At 38.6% G+C, this 18098-nt stretch overlaps 1 protein-coding gene and 1 non-coding gene across 4 annotated transcripts in view; both read left to right on the forward strand.

Moving 5' to 3' along the window:
* The window catches only part of SANBR (SANT and BTB domain regulator of CSR), a 64779-nt gene extending 62787 nt beyond the window's left edge, over window positions 1-1992 (forward strand). For all 3 annotated transcript variants that reach the window (XM_027131775.1, XM_027131776.1, XM_027131777.1), the window contains one exon: window positions 107-1992. In XM_027131775.1, the coding sequence (XP_026987576.1) occupies window positions 107-143 (37 nt within the window). In that variant the 3' untranslated portion in view covers window positions 144-1992. The remainder of the gene's footprint in view (window positions 1-106) is intronic.
* A 14122-nt stretch (window positions 1993-16114) lies between these two features.
* On the forward strand, window positions 16115-16219 carry LOC113633676 (U6 spliceosomal RNA). Its single transcript, XR_003438300.1, has one exon. It is a non-coding gene; the product is annotated as a U6 spliceosomal RNA (small nuclear RNA).
* The last annotated feature ends 1879 nt before the right edge of the window (window positions 16220-18098 follow it).

The following is an 18098-nucleotide window of genomic DNA, read 5'->3' on the forward strand; positions in this document are numbered from 1 at the left end:
GAAGTTTCATTAAACTTTGACACTGTCAAGCAAACATGACCTCAAGCAGTGGCAACTTATTGTTTTAGAAGCACCTCTGACCTTCTTTTCTGTTTAAAAAATCTAGGTCTAAAAGTCGTTTTGGTCAAGGTCGGCTTGCGTAAAGCACCTTAAACTATAAGAAGACAGAAGACTCACCTCTGGACATCTGAAATTGCTCATCACTTCTTGAAGGTCTTCAGAACGATGACTTCTAAATGTTTTAAGTTATTTATTAATTATTCTTGCAAGCCACATAAATCGTAGTGCTAAGAGAAATATATAGTTAGGTCTTATGAAATCTAATTGTAAATATGAAACTTTTTAAATCTAATTTTCCTTTGGTATGATGCTAGGCTATGTAGAAAATTAGTATTTACAAATTTGCATAGTTAAGGCTCCTAGTATTTGTTATCCTTTATTTATTTGAAAGAGAAGAGGTCTAAACTCTCAAGTAGCTAAGAGTTTTTTAAGACCTTAAAAATTAGGGGAACACAGCTGGTAGTGGTATGGTACATGTGCACTAATTATAGTATGTCTTTTGGGCTGTAAATCTTGGGATAGCTCTGAGAACTGCAATTTGTGTGATGAAATTTCCAGTGATGCTAATTTTAAGTTTGCATGATTAATAAGGAGTATACAGATCTCAAGACTGCATTAAATAAATTTTCAAGATGAAGTAGTTCTTGTGTTGGGCAGAAGCCTTAATTTTTTTCAGCATTATTCCATAGAAAGCACAATGTTAATCCAACTCTTTTTTTTTTTTTTAGTTGTGTTTTTTTGTTGTTGGTTTGTTTTTTTTTTAGTTTTTAGTACTTATTGGTCATCTGAGCTGGAATTACTGATTATTACCTCTTTCTTCTGTGAAGCTAGTGCCATTCTGAATTTGTTAAAATAACCATTGATAATTTTAAGGCTAGCAAATCATTTCAGTTGTATGAGACACCCACTGTACAGTTCTCAGGGCACTAAAACTCAACCATATTTCTATAGCCATTCGAATAGCCCCTTAAAACAGTTATAATTAGTTATTACTTTAGAGATGTCTAGAAGGAAAGATTCCCAAATACATTTGATGGATGAAAAATTGCATATATTTAAGAAAAATAAAAATCAAATTCTATTCTATAGATCATGTTTTAATTTTCTAACCAAGCAGAAAGAGTGCTCAGGGAAAATTTGTTCCAAACCATAAGCATAAAAAAATTATGCGTTTGGAAATTACTTGTATGTAGGTCTCTGAAAAACTTTAAGATGCACTGTTTCTATTTTTAGTCTTCCTTTGCCTTATAATTGAAATTTCTTCAGATTAGAGAACAGACTTTAATAGTGTATGACAGAACAGCAATTTCTGTTGAAATGTCCAAGTGTTACACTCAGTTTAGACGTACAGAAATCATTATTTTTAATGAGTGTTTTAGTTGGTAAATGAAGCTAGATTTTATTTGATGTTATACGTATGGCTTTGCCAAGATTTTTGAACTTCTCTTTGGAAATTTTGTTGCAGTCGATATATTTTTCAATTGTTTGATATTTTTGAAACAGATTATAAAATTTTTATTTTCAGAAGAAAATGTTTTATACTACATGATCTGTACGCCCTGTTAAATACCAGCATCTTGTTTAGTTTACTCTGATCAAAAGGATTTAGGTTTGTACATGTTCTACAGTGCTGTGACGGTCACAATTAAAAGAGGAAAATATGCTCATTTGATTTTTAACTGATGGTAGCAAGGCAAATTACTTCTCCCCTGGGGGGACTGTACTGCTGAATTTTTACAAACAGTATTTATCAGAATTTGATTTTCTTCAGAATGTGCTTTTAATTTTGTGGATGTCTGTAATTCATAGCACAGGTACCACAAACATTTTAATCAAACTCGTAATAGCATTTGTTTTGCCAAATACTTTGAGGTTTTATCTTCCATTAATTCTGAATTCACATTTATTTAATTGAAATAAACATTAATGACAAAAGTTGTTTGCAAAGTCCCCTGATCTGAATCATTCCATCTTCTCAAAAATGTTCGGATGGGCTCTAGATCACACATTTTCATGGAAGAGGTGAACTTTGTAAATTTTAAGATTGTTTTAAATGAGATTATCCTGGTAAAGATTCAGAAAAATGTTTAAGGGTAAAATACTTCAGAAAAGATAATTTGGTAACAGTGCTGATTCCATACTGTTGGACCATTTTGCTATTGTCCTTCTTTAGAACACTCAGCCAGGTATTGTGAGATATGCTAAGTGCTTTGGAAGCAGAGGCTGAAGCCCTATCATGCTAATCTGCCAAAGGCAAATCTTAGTATAAAAACAAACAAACAAGCAAAAACCCTTTTATCTCCAGTACCTCGAATTAATTCTTCAACCCTCAACTGTTCCTTAAAGAACTATTATGAACCTCACCTTTTCACATGGCTCAGTTAAAAGGCACTGGGGATACCTAGCCATAAATTTTAGTGCTAAGAGAAATATATAGTTAGGTCTTATGAAATCTAATTGTAAATATGAAACTTTTTAAATCTAATTTTCCTTTGGTGTGATGCTAGGCTATGTAGAAAATTAGTATTTACAAATTTGCATAGTTAAGGCTCCTAGTATTTGTTATCCTTTATTTATTTGAAAGAGAAGAGGTCTAAACTCTCAAGTAGCTAAGAGTTTTTTAAGACCTTAAAAATTAGGGGAACACAGCTGGTAGTGGTATGGTACATGTGCACTAATTATAGTATGTCTTTTGGGCTGTAAATCTTGGGATAGCACTGAGAACTATAGCCAGTCCAGTTCTTTTTTAAATTTTATTTATTTATTTATTTTTGGCTGCGTTGGGTCTTTGTTGCTGCACGCGGGCTTTCTCTATTTGTGGCAAGTGGGGGTTACTCTTCGTTGCGGTGCAGTGGCTTCTCTTTGTTGTGGAGCACAAGTTCTAGGCGCGCAGGCTCAGTAGTTGTGGCTCACAGGCTCAGTAGTTGTGATGTGCGGACTCTAGAGCGCAGGCTCAGTATTTGTGGCACACGGGCTTAGTTGCTCCACAGCATGTGGGATCTTCCCTGACCAGGGCTCGAACCTGTGTCCTGTACATTGTCAGGTGGATTCTTAACCACTGCACCACCAGGGAAGTCCCTAGCCAGTCCAATTCTAATTGGCTAACTCTCTCATTTAAAGCTGATCTATTGGGGAGGATGATATGGGGATAATATTATTTCCACTTTTATAGGACTGTTGCAGGGGCAGGGTAAATGATTTAGAGATCTAAAACAGTTAGCACAGTATTTTCTGGCTAATCGTAAGGCCTCCAGAAATGTTAACTATTATTATTGTTGCACTGTGGGATCTTAGTTCCCTGACCAGTGATTAAACCCGGGCCCTTCGCAGTGAGAGTGTGGAGTCCTAACCACTAGACCACCAGGGAATTTGCTGTTATTTTAATATTTGGGAAGTGCCCTTAAAAGTCTTTAAGATGGGAGATTGATATCCCTCTTCCTATAACTTGAGTTGCTAAGACTGATGTGTGTTTGTTTAATGCAAGAAAGAAAAGAGGCACATAATAATTCAGTGGTTGCTGTGACATCATTTGTTACTTTGTTATACTAAACCTCTTGCCTCATTTAAGCAGTGTAAACAGGATTTGTAGGAAGAGGTAGGAAAACTGTTTCCTGCTGTGTGGTGGTGAGTGACCTGTGCTGTCTTCAAAGAGGTACTGAAGGAGAGAGTGAGGCTGCAGCATGGTCTTATAGCAGCTCTCCTTCCAAGATTATCTTTCCTTGAGAAAACGTAGCTAGTTGCGCTTTTACTACTTGTCTATGACAAGAGTAGTTATCAAACTGTAGAAGAGTGGTTGCTAAATTAGTAGCTGCTGAGACTGCTGCTAGCTCTCTTAAGGTGCCTTATCTCCTTCAGTCTCACCATAAACCCCCAAATCGGGTATTATCCCCATTTTATAGGTGGAGAAGAAAGTTCAGGGAGCTAAAGTAATCCGCACACTGGGATTGAAGTCTAGGTCTATCAGCACATTCCAACACCTTGAAACAATTTTACCTTGGATTACCTGAAACATTTTCTCTTAGAGTGCCTCCTGGCTCACTGGCAGCTCCTTCAAACTGAAAACAAGTGATCCCAGCTCACTCCCTGTGGTTCTAGCCTTGTTTATCCAAGTGCCTACTTGAGATTTGTATTTGGAGTATCAGTAGGTGTCTCCAACTTAACATAATAAAAGCAGGACTTGTGTTATGTCTCCCCAACCCACCACCAACTCCCTGCTCGTTCAGTAAATGGCACTACTGCCCACTCAAGTGCACAAGCCGAATGTTTAGAAATTCCTCATTATTCCTCTTTTTCCTTCACTCCCCACATCCAATTCATCGGCAAGTCTGATATAAAACCTACATCCATTTGCTTCTCTCCATCGCCATAATCCATCACTCCAAGTTATTAACATCTCCAAGCCTCCTAAGTGATTCCAGCTCCCACTCTAACCTCTGTGATTCACAAAGCAACTACAGTACTTTTGAAATGTGAATCAGATCACATCACACTCCAGTAGCACCTCATCAAACCTAGAATAAAATCCAACTTCCATTGCCCAGGTTTACGAAGTCCCACACAGACTAGCCCCTGGCTGCCTCTCAGTCTCCTTTCCCCTCTTGCTACTACATTCCAGTCACGTGGCCTACCTGCTCCTCCAATAAGTAAGCTCATTCCCACCATTTAGTTCCTTCACATTACTGTTCCCACTGTCTAGAAGCCTCCTTATTATAATTCAGGTTTTAGGTTAGATGTCATTTCCTCACAGGAGGCATTTCCATGTCCCCAATCTAAGGTAGCTACCCAAGTCACTCTCATTACATCATCATAGTTTATTTCTGTACAAATCACAAATCTGACATTATTACATCATTATCTTTTTCTTTTCTTTTTTTTCTTTAAGTCTTTATTGAATTTGGTACAATATTGCTTCTGTTTTATGTTTTGGTTTTTTGGCCCCTAGGCATGTGGGATCCCGACCAGGGATTGAACCCGCACCCCCTGCACTGGAAGGCAAAGTCTTAACCGCTGGACCACCAGGGAAACCCCTTCTTTCTTTCTTTTTTGTCTATTGGTTTGCAATTTGTCTTCCATGCCAGAAAATGAAATGCATCCAAATAGGAAAAGAAGTAGGGCTTCCCTGGTGGCACAGTGGTTAAGAATCCACCTGCCAATTCAGGGGACACGGGTTCAAGCCCTGGTCCGGGAAGATCCCACATGCCGCGGAGTAACTAAGCCTATGTGTCACAACGACTGAGCCTGCGCTCTAGAGCCCGCGAGCCACAACTACTGAAGCCTGTGCGCCTAGAGCCCGTGCTCCGCAACAAGAGAAGCCACTGCAATGAGAAGCCCACGCACCGCAACAAAGAGTAGCCCCACTCACCGCAACTAGAGAAAGCCCGTGCGCAGCAACGAAGACCCAACGCAGCCAAAAATAAATAAATTAAAAAAAAAAAGTAAAACCATATCTTTTCACAGACGACATGATCTTGTATATAGAAAATCCCAAGAAATCCACTAAAAAACTATTAGAACATATAATTAAGTTCAAGATTTCAGGATATACAATCAATATACAAAAATCAATTTATTTCTGTATACTAGCAATGAAAAATATGAATATGAAATTTTTAAAAATTCCCTTTACAATAGCATCAAAAAGAATAAAATACTTAAGAATAAATTTCACAAAAGAAGTGTAAAATGTGTACTCTGAAAACTACAAGATATCATTGAAAGAAATTAAAGAAGATCTAAATAAATGGGAAGATTATCCCATGTTCATGGATCAGAACACTTACTATTGTTAAGATGGTAATACCCCTCAACTTGATCTACAGATTCACCACAGTTCCTGTCAGATTTCCAGCTGGCTTCACTGTAGAAACTGACAAACCAATCCTAAAATTCATATGGAAACTCAAGGGACCCAGAACTGCCAAAACAATTTTGAAAAAGAACAAAGGGTTCACTCTTTCTGATTTCAACTCTTCCTACAAAGGTGCAGTAATCAAGGCAGTGTAGTGCTAGCATATGGATAGACATACAGATCAATGAAGCAGAACTGAGAGTCCAGAAATAAACCCATCTGTTTATGGCCAACTGATTTTCAACAATAGTGCCAAGACCATTCAATGGGGAAAGAATATTCTTTTCTACAAATGGTGCTGGGAAAATGATAGCTTCCTGCAAAGGAGTGAAGTTAGACCCCATCTCACACTATATACAAAAAAATTGATTCAAAATGGATCTAAGACCTAATTGTAAAAGCAAACTGTAAAACTCTTCGAGGAAAACACAGGGGTAAATCTTTACAACCTTGGATTTAGCAATGGATACTTAGATAAGACACTAAAAGCACAAGCAACAAAAGGAAAGATAGATAAATTGGACTTTACCAAGATTAAAAACATTTGTGTTTCAGTGGGCACAATCAAGAAAGTGAAAAGACAGCCTATAGAATGGGAGAAAATATTGACAAATCACATATCTGATAAGGGACTTATATCCAGAATTTATAAAGAACTCTTACAACTCAAAATTTTAAAAAGACGACCCAGTTTTTTAAATGGTAAAGGATTTGAATAGACATTTCTCCAAAGAAGATGGCCATTTGGCCAAAACCACTTGAAAAGATGCTCAACATCATTAGCCATGAGGGAAATGCAAATGAAAACCACGAGTTACCACTTCATACCCAGTAGAATAGCTATCACCAAAAAGCCACCTAATAATGTGGCCAGGAATGTGGCAAAATTGGAATCCTCACAAACTCCTGGTGAGAATGTAAAATGGAGCAGCTATTTTGCACTTTGCAAAGCAGTCTGGAAGTTCCTCAAAAGAAATTAAACATAGAGTTACCATTTACCTACCAATTTACCCTAACAGGTATATCATTTTCTATTTAGTCTCTTCTTGTGTTTACCTATATGCACGTATCCATGCACAGAACAGTATTATCTGCTTTTTTTTTCCCAGGTAGAGAAACTGAGTCCCAGACATGGCAACTTGTCTAAGAGAAACAGAAAAAATGACCTGAGCAATGGGCCCTTGATGACGGTATTGCTATGTTAAACAAGTTAACACATGCATGTAAAGCAATTAGAACAGTGCCTGACATATGTAAGTGCTCAAAAAATGTAAAATATTATTAGACCATTATTATTTAGAAGTAACTATGTTGTGCTCATTCCCACTTTTGGCCTTGCCTCATGCTGTTCTCCCATCTAGATTGCTCTCTTGCTTTGCTACCTATTGAAGTTTTCCCCTTGCTCCAGGTCCCTGCTCAAATCTCACCTTCTCCATGAATCTGCTGACCTCTCTCTTCTCTGAATCGTGTTGCATTCACAACGTTTCCACAGTTTAGCAGTCAGATGTTCTCACTGCTTTTGTTGTTGTTATTGACCTTGACTCCCCAACCAACTCTTATGCTGTATTAGTAAAATTATATACGAAACAAACAACAGTGTTCACATTTGTTAATTTTGAGTGGTAGGTTGTTTAGATTATGCTTGTCTGCAGTTAATATATTTTCCCAAATTAAAGAAAAAAATTGAGGACTTCCCTGGTGGTCCAGTGGTTAAGACTTCGCCTTCCAATGCAGGGGGTAGGGTTCGATCTCTGGTCAGGGAGGTAAGATCCCACATGCCTCACCGCCAAAAACCAAAACATAAAACAGAAGCAATATTGTAACAAATTCAAGAAAGACTTTAAAAATGGTCCACATCAAAAAATCTTTAAAAAATAAAAAATTTGAGCCAACCAGAAGCTATTGACCATTGAAATTATGAGACTCTCAGAGACTTCCCTAGCGGTCCAGTGGTTTAAGACTCCACGCTTCCACTGCAGCGGGCACGGGTTTGATTCCTGGTCGGGGAACTAAGATCCCACGTGCCAGTGAGAATTTCAAAAAAAATTAAGAAAAAGTGAAACTTCAGCAAGAAACGTGGGCAACTGTCAGAATTATTTTACATCAAGAACAAATACTTGAGGGGGGATTTCTAAAGTGCATTTTTCATTTCTAATGTTAAGTAGTCATATACTCAGGGAAGAAACATGACTTTTTCCCAGTAAATGATGTGCAATAGCTGAATATTTGTTAAATGACATCTACCTTTGTCCAACAAATCAGTGTAAGTCTCTCTGACAGTGGTTCTGGAGTGGGCCTAGGTTAGTATTTTTTTAAAGGTCACCAGGTGACTCTATTACAGACACGTTGAGAACCATACTGCTATGTGACATGATATCTTTAAATGACTAATACTGTAAACCTCAGTCAGAGTTGTGTTCAGGAGCATAAAAAGAAATCAGGAAAGCATAGATTCTGACATCAGAGTGCTGCCACAAGGTGGCACTAAAAGCTCAAGGAAACCATAGTTTAAATTAAATCACATTAAGCTTCATGCTTGCTTAGTCTTCCTTACCAAGTGTGCATACGCATATTGTTTGTAGAAGGAAACAGAATACTGGGGAGAGAGCTGATAAGAGGAATTTTAGCTAATAAGGAATCCTAGAAGGCAAATGAGAAAAAGGTAGAAAAGCAGAAAAACAAAACGAGATACACCACTTAAAAGATCAAGCTTAAATATGACGCCCTTCTTCAATGCCAGAATTTTCTGTTCTCATAGCCATGCTTCTGTATGTTTATTCTAAAGGTTTTATATGCATTTAGAAGTCTCTAATAGTTCTGAAAAATTGAGAGGAAAAATGTTTAAAAAATCAAAATAAGTGATGGGAAATGAATTAATGCAAATTCTTAAATATAGAATAATGAACTGTTTCTCCTTTTAATAAATATATTAACTTAGCATAATTATGTCTTCTAAATGAGTAAGTTGAGGTCCAAAATATCTAGCCTGCGAAACTCTGCACTGTCCTCGCTGCAGTTATCTGAAGACTTGCCACCCTGTTCCTCCTAGCCAGCTGGGCAGAGACACAAAGACACAGAGAAGCATTAGACAGGTTTACACCAATATGTTAATAGAGGTCATTTCAGGGATGGAGCAGGTAAGGCAGAATTATAGATGCTCTTTCTTTTCATTGTTGTTTGCCTATGTTTTCTTTTTAATTATTAAATATTTCAACTAGACAGAAAAGTACAGAGGATAATACAACAAACATTCAGGTACCTACCACCCAGCATTTTAACATAATAATATGATATATATATATTTTTTTTAAGAAATTGAAGCATTTCAAATACCCTCATCCTATACAGATGACACTGCTTCTAGCTCTTCCTTTCCCAGAAGTAAACACTTCTCTGAAATTTGATGTTTATTATGCCCATGCATGTTGTGATACTTTTACTACATATACTATGTATCCATAACATAATATACTATTTAAACTTTATATAGTGAACTTATCTCCTTATATGATTTTTTATACTCTAAATTATGGTTTTGAGATTTATACATTTTGAGACAGATAGCTTCTGTTTATTTATTTTAGCTACTCTATAGTCATCTATTCTATGAATCTACAAAAATGTATATATCTATTTCCTGTCAGTGGGCATTGAGTTTATTTTCAGTTTTTCTCTTAAAATAATGCTACAATAAAAACTTTCCATCATTATCCTTGTGCATATATGAGTTGCACAAATTGACTAAAAGTTTCTAAACTTTTCTCCAGAGTTGCTGTACCAGCTTGGCCTCCTGTTAGCAGTATGTGAGAGTCCCTGTTGTTCAGCTTCCTCACCAACAATGAAGGTTGTATCATCAGGATGACTAAATTAAGCCACAAAACCAAGAACCACCAGTGACTTAATTCAAAGGTTTGTTTCTTGCTGCAAGTGCAGTGCAGGTAAACAGTGAAGGGCCGTTTGTCACAGTCACTCAGGGACCTGGGCTGAGAGGATCCATCCTGACACATGCTTCTGAGAGGCAGGGAGAAAGAACTAAAGGTCTCACACTCTGGCTGTGAAAGTTTCTGCACAGAAGTGATGGACATCACTTCTGCTCACATTTAATTGGCCAAAACAAGACGTGATCACCTCAAAGCATCCCCATTCCTACCTTTAGGGTCTGAATGTTTGTGAATGGTTACCAAGGTACTGATAGACTTTAATTTTTATTAGTCTAATGAGTATGAAATGGTGACTTGTTATTTTTATTTATATGCTCCTGATTATTACTGAGGTTGAGCATATATTCAGGTGTTTATTGCCCAAGTGTGTTTAGTCCTTTAAAAATTGCCTGTTGATATCCTTTGCCCATTTTTCTATTGGGTTTTAAAAATCTAATTTTGTAGGATATGTTTATAATCTGGCTACTAATCCTTTATTGATTCTATGCACTATAAATGTCTTCTTCCAGACTGTGGCATTTGCTTTCCACTTTGTTTAAGGTGCCTTTGTTCGTGGAATTTAACTTTAATGTAGTCATATATGACAGTTTTTTCCCTTATGGTTAGTACTTTCTGAGTCTCATTTAAGAAATCCTTTCTTATTCAAATATTTACACCAATATTTACTTTCAAAAGTTTTAAAGTTTTGGGACTTCCCAGTTGGCACAGTGGTTAGAAATCCGCCTGCCAATGCAGGGGACACAGGTTCAAGCCCTGGTCTGGGAAGATCCTATATGCCGTGGAGCAAGTATGCCCGTGCACCACAACTACTGAGCCTGCGCTCTAGAGCCTGTGAGCCACAACTACTGAGCCCACATGCCACAACTACTGAAGCCCGCACACCTAGAGCCCGTGCTCTGCAACAAGAAAAGCCACTGCAATGAGAAGCCCGTGCACCGCAATGAAGAGTAGCCCCCGCTCACCGCCAACTAGAGAAAGCCCGCACGCAGCAATGAAGACCCAACACAGCCAAATTGTACTATAATGTAGCCAAATTGACACATAAAATGATTAAGTGGGGATGAAATAGGAAGCATGAGAGTCAAGAGCTGTTTAGGAAATAAAATCAACAAAACTTGGAAATTGAGTTATGAAATGGTAGGACAGGGGTGGAAAATTGAGGATAATCTCAAGATTTTTTTCTTGGAAGAGCCACTGGCTGAAATGAGAAATTAAAATAGAAGAGCAGACTTGGATTGGGGCATCTGGGAGAATTGTGCTCAGCTTCTTGTCATCCACACTGAAACAAACATTCTAGGAGAGAGCCCCACCCAGGAGTTGTCAACTACCTAGAAGTCAATTCATTGTATACAGAAGAACTCAGCTAAACCACTGAGAAGCCACTGTGTCTAGAAAAGTGCCATTATACATTTTGAATATAAATAGATTAGTAAACTTCCAGCATATAAACTAAGGTTTAAAAAAGAAGTACATATATAAAATGACAAGAGATTCTCCTCATTGTTTGGGAAGGAGACGAGAAACAAATAATTGCAAAGTTGTTTTTCCCTAAACTGCATACACTTCACTTTAGGCTGTAATGATTATATGACCTATGTATTGCATTATTGTGTCTTTGTCAAACAACAAAAACTTGAACTTAGCCCTTTTTTACTGCAGAAAGTGTCCTTTTAGTGACTTTTAAAAATTGAGTGGCGGGCTTCCCTGGTGGCTCAGTGGTTGAGAGTCCGCCTGCCGATGCAGGGGACACGGGTTCGTGCCTCAGTCCGGGAAGATCCCACATGCCGCAGAGCGGCTAGGCCCGTGAGCCATGGCCGCTGAGCCTGCGCATCCGGAGCCCGTGCGCCGCAACGGGAGAGGCCACAACAGTGAGAGGCCTGCGTACCGCAAAAAAAAAAAAAAAAAAATTGAGTGGCATTTTATAATGAACTTAACAATGTAAAAATGGGATTTGGTTCCCAAGCTATTTTTGTACTTTGCCCTCAAATAACTGACTAGGAAAAACTTAAACTGACTAAAAAGGAACTAGAAGAGTCTTCCACTACCTTAGCTAGGAGTGGACTACAAAAGTTTTTTCTCAAGGTACAGTGCACAGTTGTTCAGAGTAAAGCACATAGAGCCCTTAGCATTCAATGCATTTTCTTTATATCTCTAAAGTTCCTTAAATATTTAACCATGAATATCAGGAAAAGGACAATTGGAGAGTAGAAGTTCAATTGCAGGCTTTTTGTATCAATGACATGTACATAAAAGCTTCAAAGATGACCCAGACAGATCTCTGCGTGAGCTGTGTATATATGATAGTGCTACCATATTTCTCATATTTAATGATATTCTACTTTTGGAATTTTAGTGTATGTATACAAAAATGGGTTTAATAACTCAACCGTGGTTCTGATTTATCATATATTAATAATTTCTTAAAATTCTTGTATGTGCTTTTTACAATAAAAAGTAAAAGTAAGTGATGCCAAAAAAAAAAATCAAGAATAAAAAAACAAGGTGTATCTATAGCGTAGTGAAATTCACAATGCCACAGATAAAGAGAAGACTCTAAAACCTTCCACAGAGGGAAAAAAACCAAGCCATAGTCAAATTACAGGGAGTTGAGATGACGTTGTATTCTTAAGAGCAACATGGGAAAGTAGAGGACAATGGAGCAAGGCAAAGAAGACAATAGAAAATGCTTTGAATCTTCAATTCTGTGCCTAAACTATCAGGTATGAGAGCAGAGTGGAGAGACTTTTAGTTAATCAATGACTCAGGAAGTTTACCTTCCATACGTACTTTCTCAGGAGTTTATTTGTGTATGTAATACACCAGCAAAAGGAAAAGAAGGTGTGGTTACCCAAAAAACAAGGGACCCAACAGAGGAGAGACACGAAGAGGACCTTCTTTCAGTCATGCACTGGAACCAGAGAAGAAAGTACAATCAGAGAAAAGTCTTTGGCTCTTCAGTGAACGGTATTTACACAATCATAGTAATGTAAACATTGTTTTTTGGTTTTCCACTTTTAGAATCAACATATGTGAGAAGGGGGCAGGGTCGTCCCTACAATCCCTTTGTTCATCTCTCACCCTTCTTTCCTACTCCATTCAAGCTATACCTTGGTCTCTACTGGGCCACACAGACGGTGATCAGATGAAGATGTGAATCCATCTCAGTGACTGCTGAGGGTGAGAGGAAGCCAGTGACTAGATAAGTGAATTATGTGTCCAGGGAAGCCAGCAGTGGGATGGATGTGATTCAAAGGAGTGAGGGGACTGTGAGTGGAGGTTTGAACTGGTTATAATTGGATTTATAAAAATCAAATCCCTGAATGTGGTGAAATAAATTCATTAATCCACTAAATATAACATATATTCTTTTAACTTTCCTATACACTGGAAAACAGAGCTATCTAAAGAAATCTTTAAATATTATTCAATCAAATTAAGGAGTGTTATGTGGAAGATAATGTTGGTTGCTTACCCAGCAGCCATTCCATTCTTTCTTTGCTAATAGAATTCCAATTTTGTTCAGGTATTAAGTGGTAAAATGCTTGTAAAGGAAGCTGACCCTTTACTAGCCCCAGAAGATGAATTTTGATTAGTCCAGCCTAGTAATGGTGATTCAAATTCCCTTGCCAGTGGTTCATTTAAGGAGAAGCATGTGATTATGGATAATGGGAGGTGAGGGAAAGTCTGTTGTAGCGCTTCTGGGAAAATTTCCCTGATGTTTAAAAATAGGCACGAGTAAGGGATGTACTCTTCTTCCCTTTCAGGCCTTTGGATATTGTATTGTCAGAACATTAAGCTTGGAGTTGCTGAAACCGTATTGCAGTCATGAGGAGAGCCAAGAGAGGAGGACAAAGCTGCTATGCTGAGAGACGAAAGAGGGGAACAATTTAATGAAAATCTGGGGCTGGCGATTAACACTTTGGCTAAACTACCTCAGAACATTTTGTGAGAACATGCTTTTTTTTTTTTATTGTTTTAGACAGTTGAGTTAGATTTCCTGTTACTTGCAAGCAAATGCATCCTAACAGAGCCTAAAGAATTCTAGGGGGGAAAAAAAAAGAGTTCTAAGGAATTCTGGCCAAGATAGTAAATATATTTTTTAAAAGTGATTTCTGGCTTCCCTGATGGCGCAGTGGTTAAGAATCTGCCTGCCAGTGCAGGGGACACAGGTTCATGCCCTGGTCTGGGAAGATCCCACATGCCGCAGAGCAACTAAGCCCATGCACCACAGCTACTGAGCCTGTGCTCTAGAGCCCGCGAGCCACCACTACTGAGCCCATGTGCCACAACTACTGAACCCCATGCGCCTAGAGCCCGTGCTCGGCCATAAGAGAAGACACCACAATGAGAAGCCCGTGCACCATAAAGAAGAGTAGCCCCCGCTCCCCGCAATTAGAGAAAGCCCGTGAGCAGCGACGAAGACCCAACACAGCCAAAAATAAATAAAATAAATTAATTAATTTTTTAAAAAAAGAAATATAATGAGGCTTAAGGTGATTAAATGCCTGTGGTGACTCTGCTACAATGTACCAGAAATGGGGTTTAAAAAAATATATATATATCATTGGTTCGATGCTCAAATTATCCCAGACTTGGCCAGTGGGAGCCCCTTCAAGCCAGATCCTGAGTCCTCTTGGCATCTCTCCATCACTTACTTTTTATCACTTCCATACTTCTCAGCACAATAAGATGTTCCAAGCTCAACTGGTATTTTCCCTGTTCCTCTCTGGAATCAGCTATTTATTCAAGGAACACTGGTTCCTTTTAGTGACGATGTTATTTAGAAACCAACATCTAGGTCCTAGATATACTCTACTAGGATATTTCTGCTTCCAGTCCCACTCTGTGGTCAGACCTAGGAAGTATAAGTATATACCTTCCTTCTATATTTATTTCTATAACTATCCACCTGTATTGTAAACTATTATTTCACATTGATAATTCCAAACCCAGTTCAATAACACGGGATTCATCTAATTTTCTCCCTTTTTGTTTTTGTTTCTTCCTTGTCAGTCAGTGAGAAATCTGGCTACCATTATCTGAAATATATATATATTTTTAAATATTTTATTTTATTCACTTATTTTGGCTGCGCTGGGTCTTAGTTGTGGCACGCCAGATCTTCGCTGTGGTACGCAGGATCTTTTAGTTGCAGCATGCGGACTCTTAGTTGCAGCATGCAGACTCTTAGTTGTGTCATGCAGACTCTTAGTTGTGGCATGTGGGCTCCTTAGTTGTGGCATGTGGGCTTCTTAGTTGTGGCACGTGGGCTTCTTAGTTGCAGCATGTGGACTTCTTAGTTGTGGCACGTGGGCTTCTTAGTTGCGGCATGTGGACTTCTTAGTTGAGGCATGCAGACTCTTAGTTGTGAAATGCCTGCGGGATCTAGTTCCCCCACCAGGGATTGAACCTGGGTCCCCTGCATTGGGAGTGTGGAGTCTTACCTACTGGACTACCAGGAAAGTCCCTGAAATACTTTTTATTATGTGTTGAATCCTCTGTATGAGCCAGTCTCCTGCCCCTGCTGCTGCCACTCTCTCCAATGCTCTCCTCACAATGGGTTGCCATTACCTGCTACCTTAGAGTTATCCCTGTTGCCCTCCTCTGATATCATCCTTATATGGGCCACCATTACGTTCTCACCTGTGAAATCAATCAATTCTGAAAATAAATAGCAGAGGATCCTTTTCTTTGCTAATAAACAAATACAATGTGAAATCAAGAAATTACTCAAGTTTATTTAACTTTTTAAATTTATTTTATTTATTTTTGGCTGCGTTGGGTCTTCGTTGCTGTATGCGGGCTTTCTCTAGTTGCGGCGACGGGGGGCTACTCTTCGTTGTAGTATGTGGGCTTCTCATTGCAGTGGCGTCTCTTGTTGTGGAGCACGGGCTCTAGGCACGCAGTCTCAGTAGTTGTGGTGCATGCGCTGTAGAGTGCAGGCTCAGTAGTTGTGGCCCATGGGCTCAGTTGCTCTGCGGCATGTGGGATCTTCCTGGACCAGGGGTTGAACCCATGTTCCCTGCATCGGCAGATGGATTCTTAACCACTGTGCCACCAGGGAAGTCCCTTTTTAACTTTTTAATATTTGAATGGTGGTATTCAAAAAAGTATCCAGTCTAAAAGCACTATTTGCTTAAAAAATATATTTAAAATATCTTGAACATGCAATAAAAGGAGTGAATCACAAAAATATTATGCCATGCAAAAACAAAAAGCAAACCCAGGTACGAAAGAGGTCTTTACATACTGTGTTTTACATACTGTGTTCACTTTGGCACCATGTATACTAAAACTGGAACTATACAGGAAAGATTAGCATGACCTCTGCACAAAGATGACACAAATTTATGAAGCATTCCATATTTTTTTGTTATACATATGTTACCATGATAAAAAATAGTAAACTAGAAAGAGTATATACTGTATCATTCCGTTTACATGAAATTCTAGAATAGGAAAAACTGTATCTATAGTAACAAATAACAGATCAGTGGTTGCCTAGGGCAGGGGAATTCACTGCAGAGAGGCATGAGGGGGAACGATGATGGAAATGGAAATTCCATTTTGGCGTGATGGAAATGGTTTATAACTTGATAATAGTATAAATTTGTCAAAACACTTGAAACTGCATACTTGAAATGCATTTCATTATGTGTAAATCATATTTCAACAAAATTGATTTTTAAGAAAAATATTGAAATTATAGAATTCTAAAGAGCTGGAAAGGATCAAAGTGTCTTCTGCTTTTTCAGATGATAAAAACTGAGCTCTAAAGAGGCTAAAGTCATTAGGCCAACCAGTTGATTGCAAAATTAGGATAGACTTAAGTTTCCAAACTTCAACTAGTTCAGTATCTTTCCATACCTCTCTCTTCTTTCTTGACATGCCATGGTGCCTGACCAGAAAAGTACTCTGCAAAAGATCAAATTTGTGCTTTTCCTTTCTTTCAGATCACAGGCTAGGGTAGAGAATGACAAGCAAAGCCTTACTTAGAAGGATAGACAAACAGTAGGGAGCTCTGAATGTCCTGGGAGAAGGGCATAGCAAGACTTTCTGTGTCTTGATATAAACAAAATAAACAAGAAACTGCCTCATTTTTTTGGGAAGTGGTGCTTGCTGGAGGGAAAGGGAGAAATGTGGTTCTGGAACCTTGATACCTTGAGTCGTCCTGACCCAGCCCTCCTGTGGCTGTGTGTGAGCTGCTCTGGCTGATTGTTAAGAGTGGGCCCTTGGGGGGCCAAATGTGGAACATCCTTGGCAAACTTAACTTATCTTCCTTCAGAGAGTTCGACCTCATAGCAGGAATATAGACAGGCAAGGGCGTCATCCACAAGCAGTGGACAAGCAGTGCCTTTTGGATCGAGGGGGACCAGTTTCCAAAAGTGACAATGTGAGATAATGAGAAACTATGGCATTAGCCAATTGATCAGACTCCAATTAAGAAGAGAACAGAACCTGCTATAGACTGAATAAGTTATCTCTTGGGGTATCTGGGCAATTTATGGGGGAGTGTTCTACAACTGGGACATAATGGGCTTCCTGCTAAAAGGGCTTTTAGGTAATTAAGCAATTGTTAGGAAAAAATAAAAGCATTGCAAATATATGTGTATTTGAGTTTATAGAGCAGGTTATACTAATTTTATTGGAAATGTTAATTCATCCAGGCAGCAGTATTTATTGAGCATACACTTACTATGTGTCTACACTGTGCTAAGAACTAGGGATACTGGCTATACTCCTAGAGTTTAGGGGGTATAGATAAGGTGCTTCACAAAATAGACTGCTATGCAGTGGGGAGCATGGGTTCTGATGGGATTCAGAGAATAGACCCCTAATCTACTCTTCAGATGAGGAGAAAGGAGATCAGGAGGTGCCTCTCCAAAGAAAGTAACATTTTAGGCGTAGAGCTGAAGTAGAGGCTATCCACATGAAGGGGATGACATTGCTCTAGGAAGGTGGAGACAGCATAAACAAGGCCCTGGAGATAAGAGGATGTGAATCTTTCAGAATAAAAGGCAAGTGTAATAGTTTGATGTGCCTGGAATAGAGTCAGGGTAGCAGGAAAAGATGTGGGATGAAGCTCTGGAGACATAGGCTTTGATCCTAAGGGCAATGATGAACCACTGAAGGGTGTTAAACAGGGCAGTGGCATGATTAAAATGTCTAGAATATTTTCTCCAGTTACAGTGTAAACAATGGACCAAAGAGAGGCATGATTTACATGATGACCATTAAGAGACTTGTTG

Source organism: Aethalodelphis obliquidens, unplaced genomic scaffold (genome assembly GCF_003676395.1).
Source record: "Aethalodelphis obliquidens isolate GAN/ISIS:26980383/991018 unplaced genomic scaffold, ASM367639v1 scaffold40, whole genome shotgun sequence".
NCBI classification, from domain to species: Eukaryota; Metazoa; Chordata; class Mammalia; order Artiodactyla; family Delphinidae; genus Aethalodelphis; species Aethalodelphis obliquidens.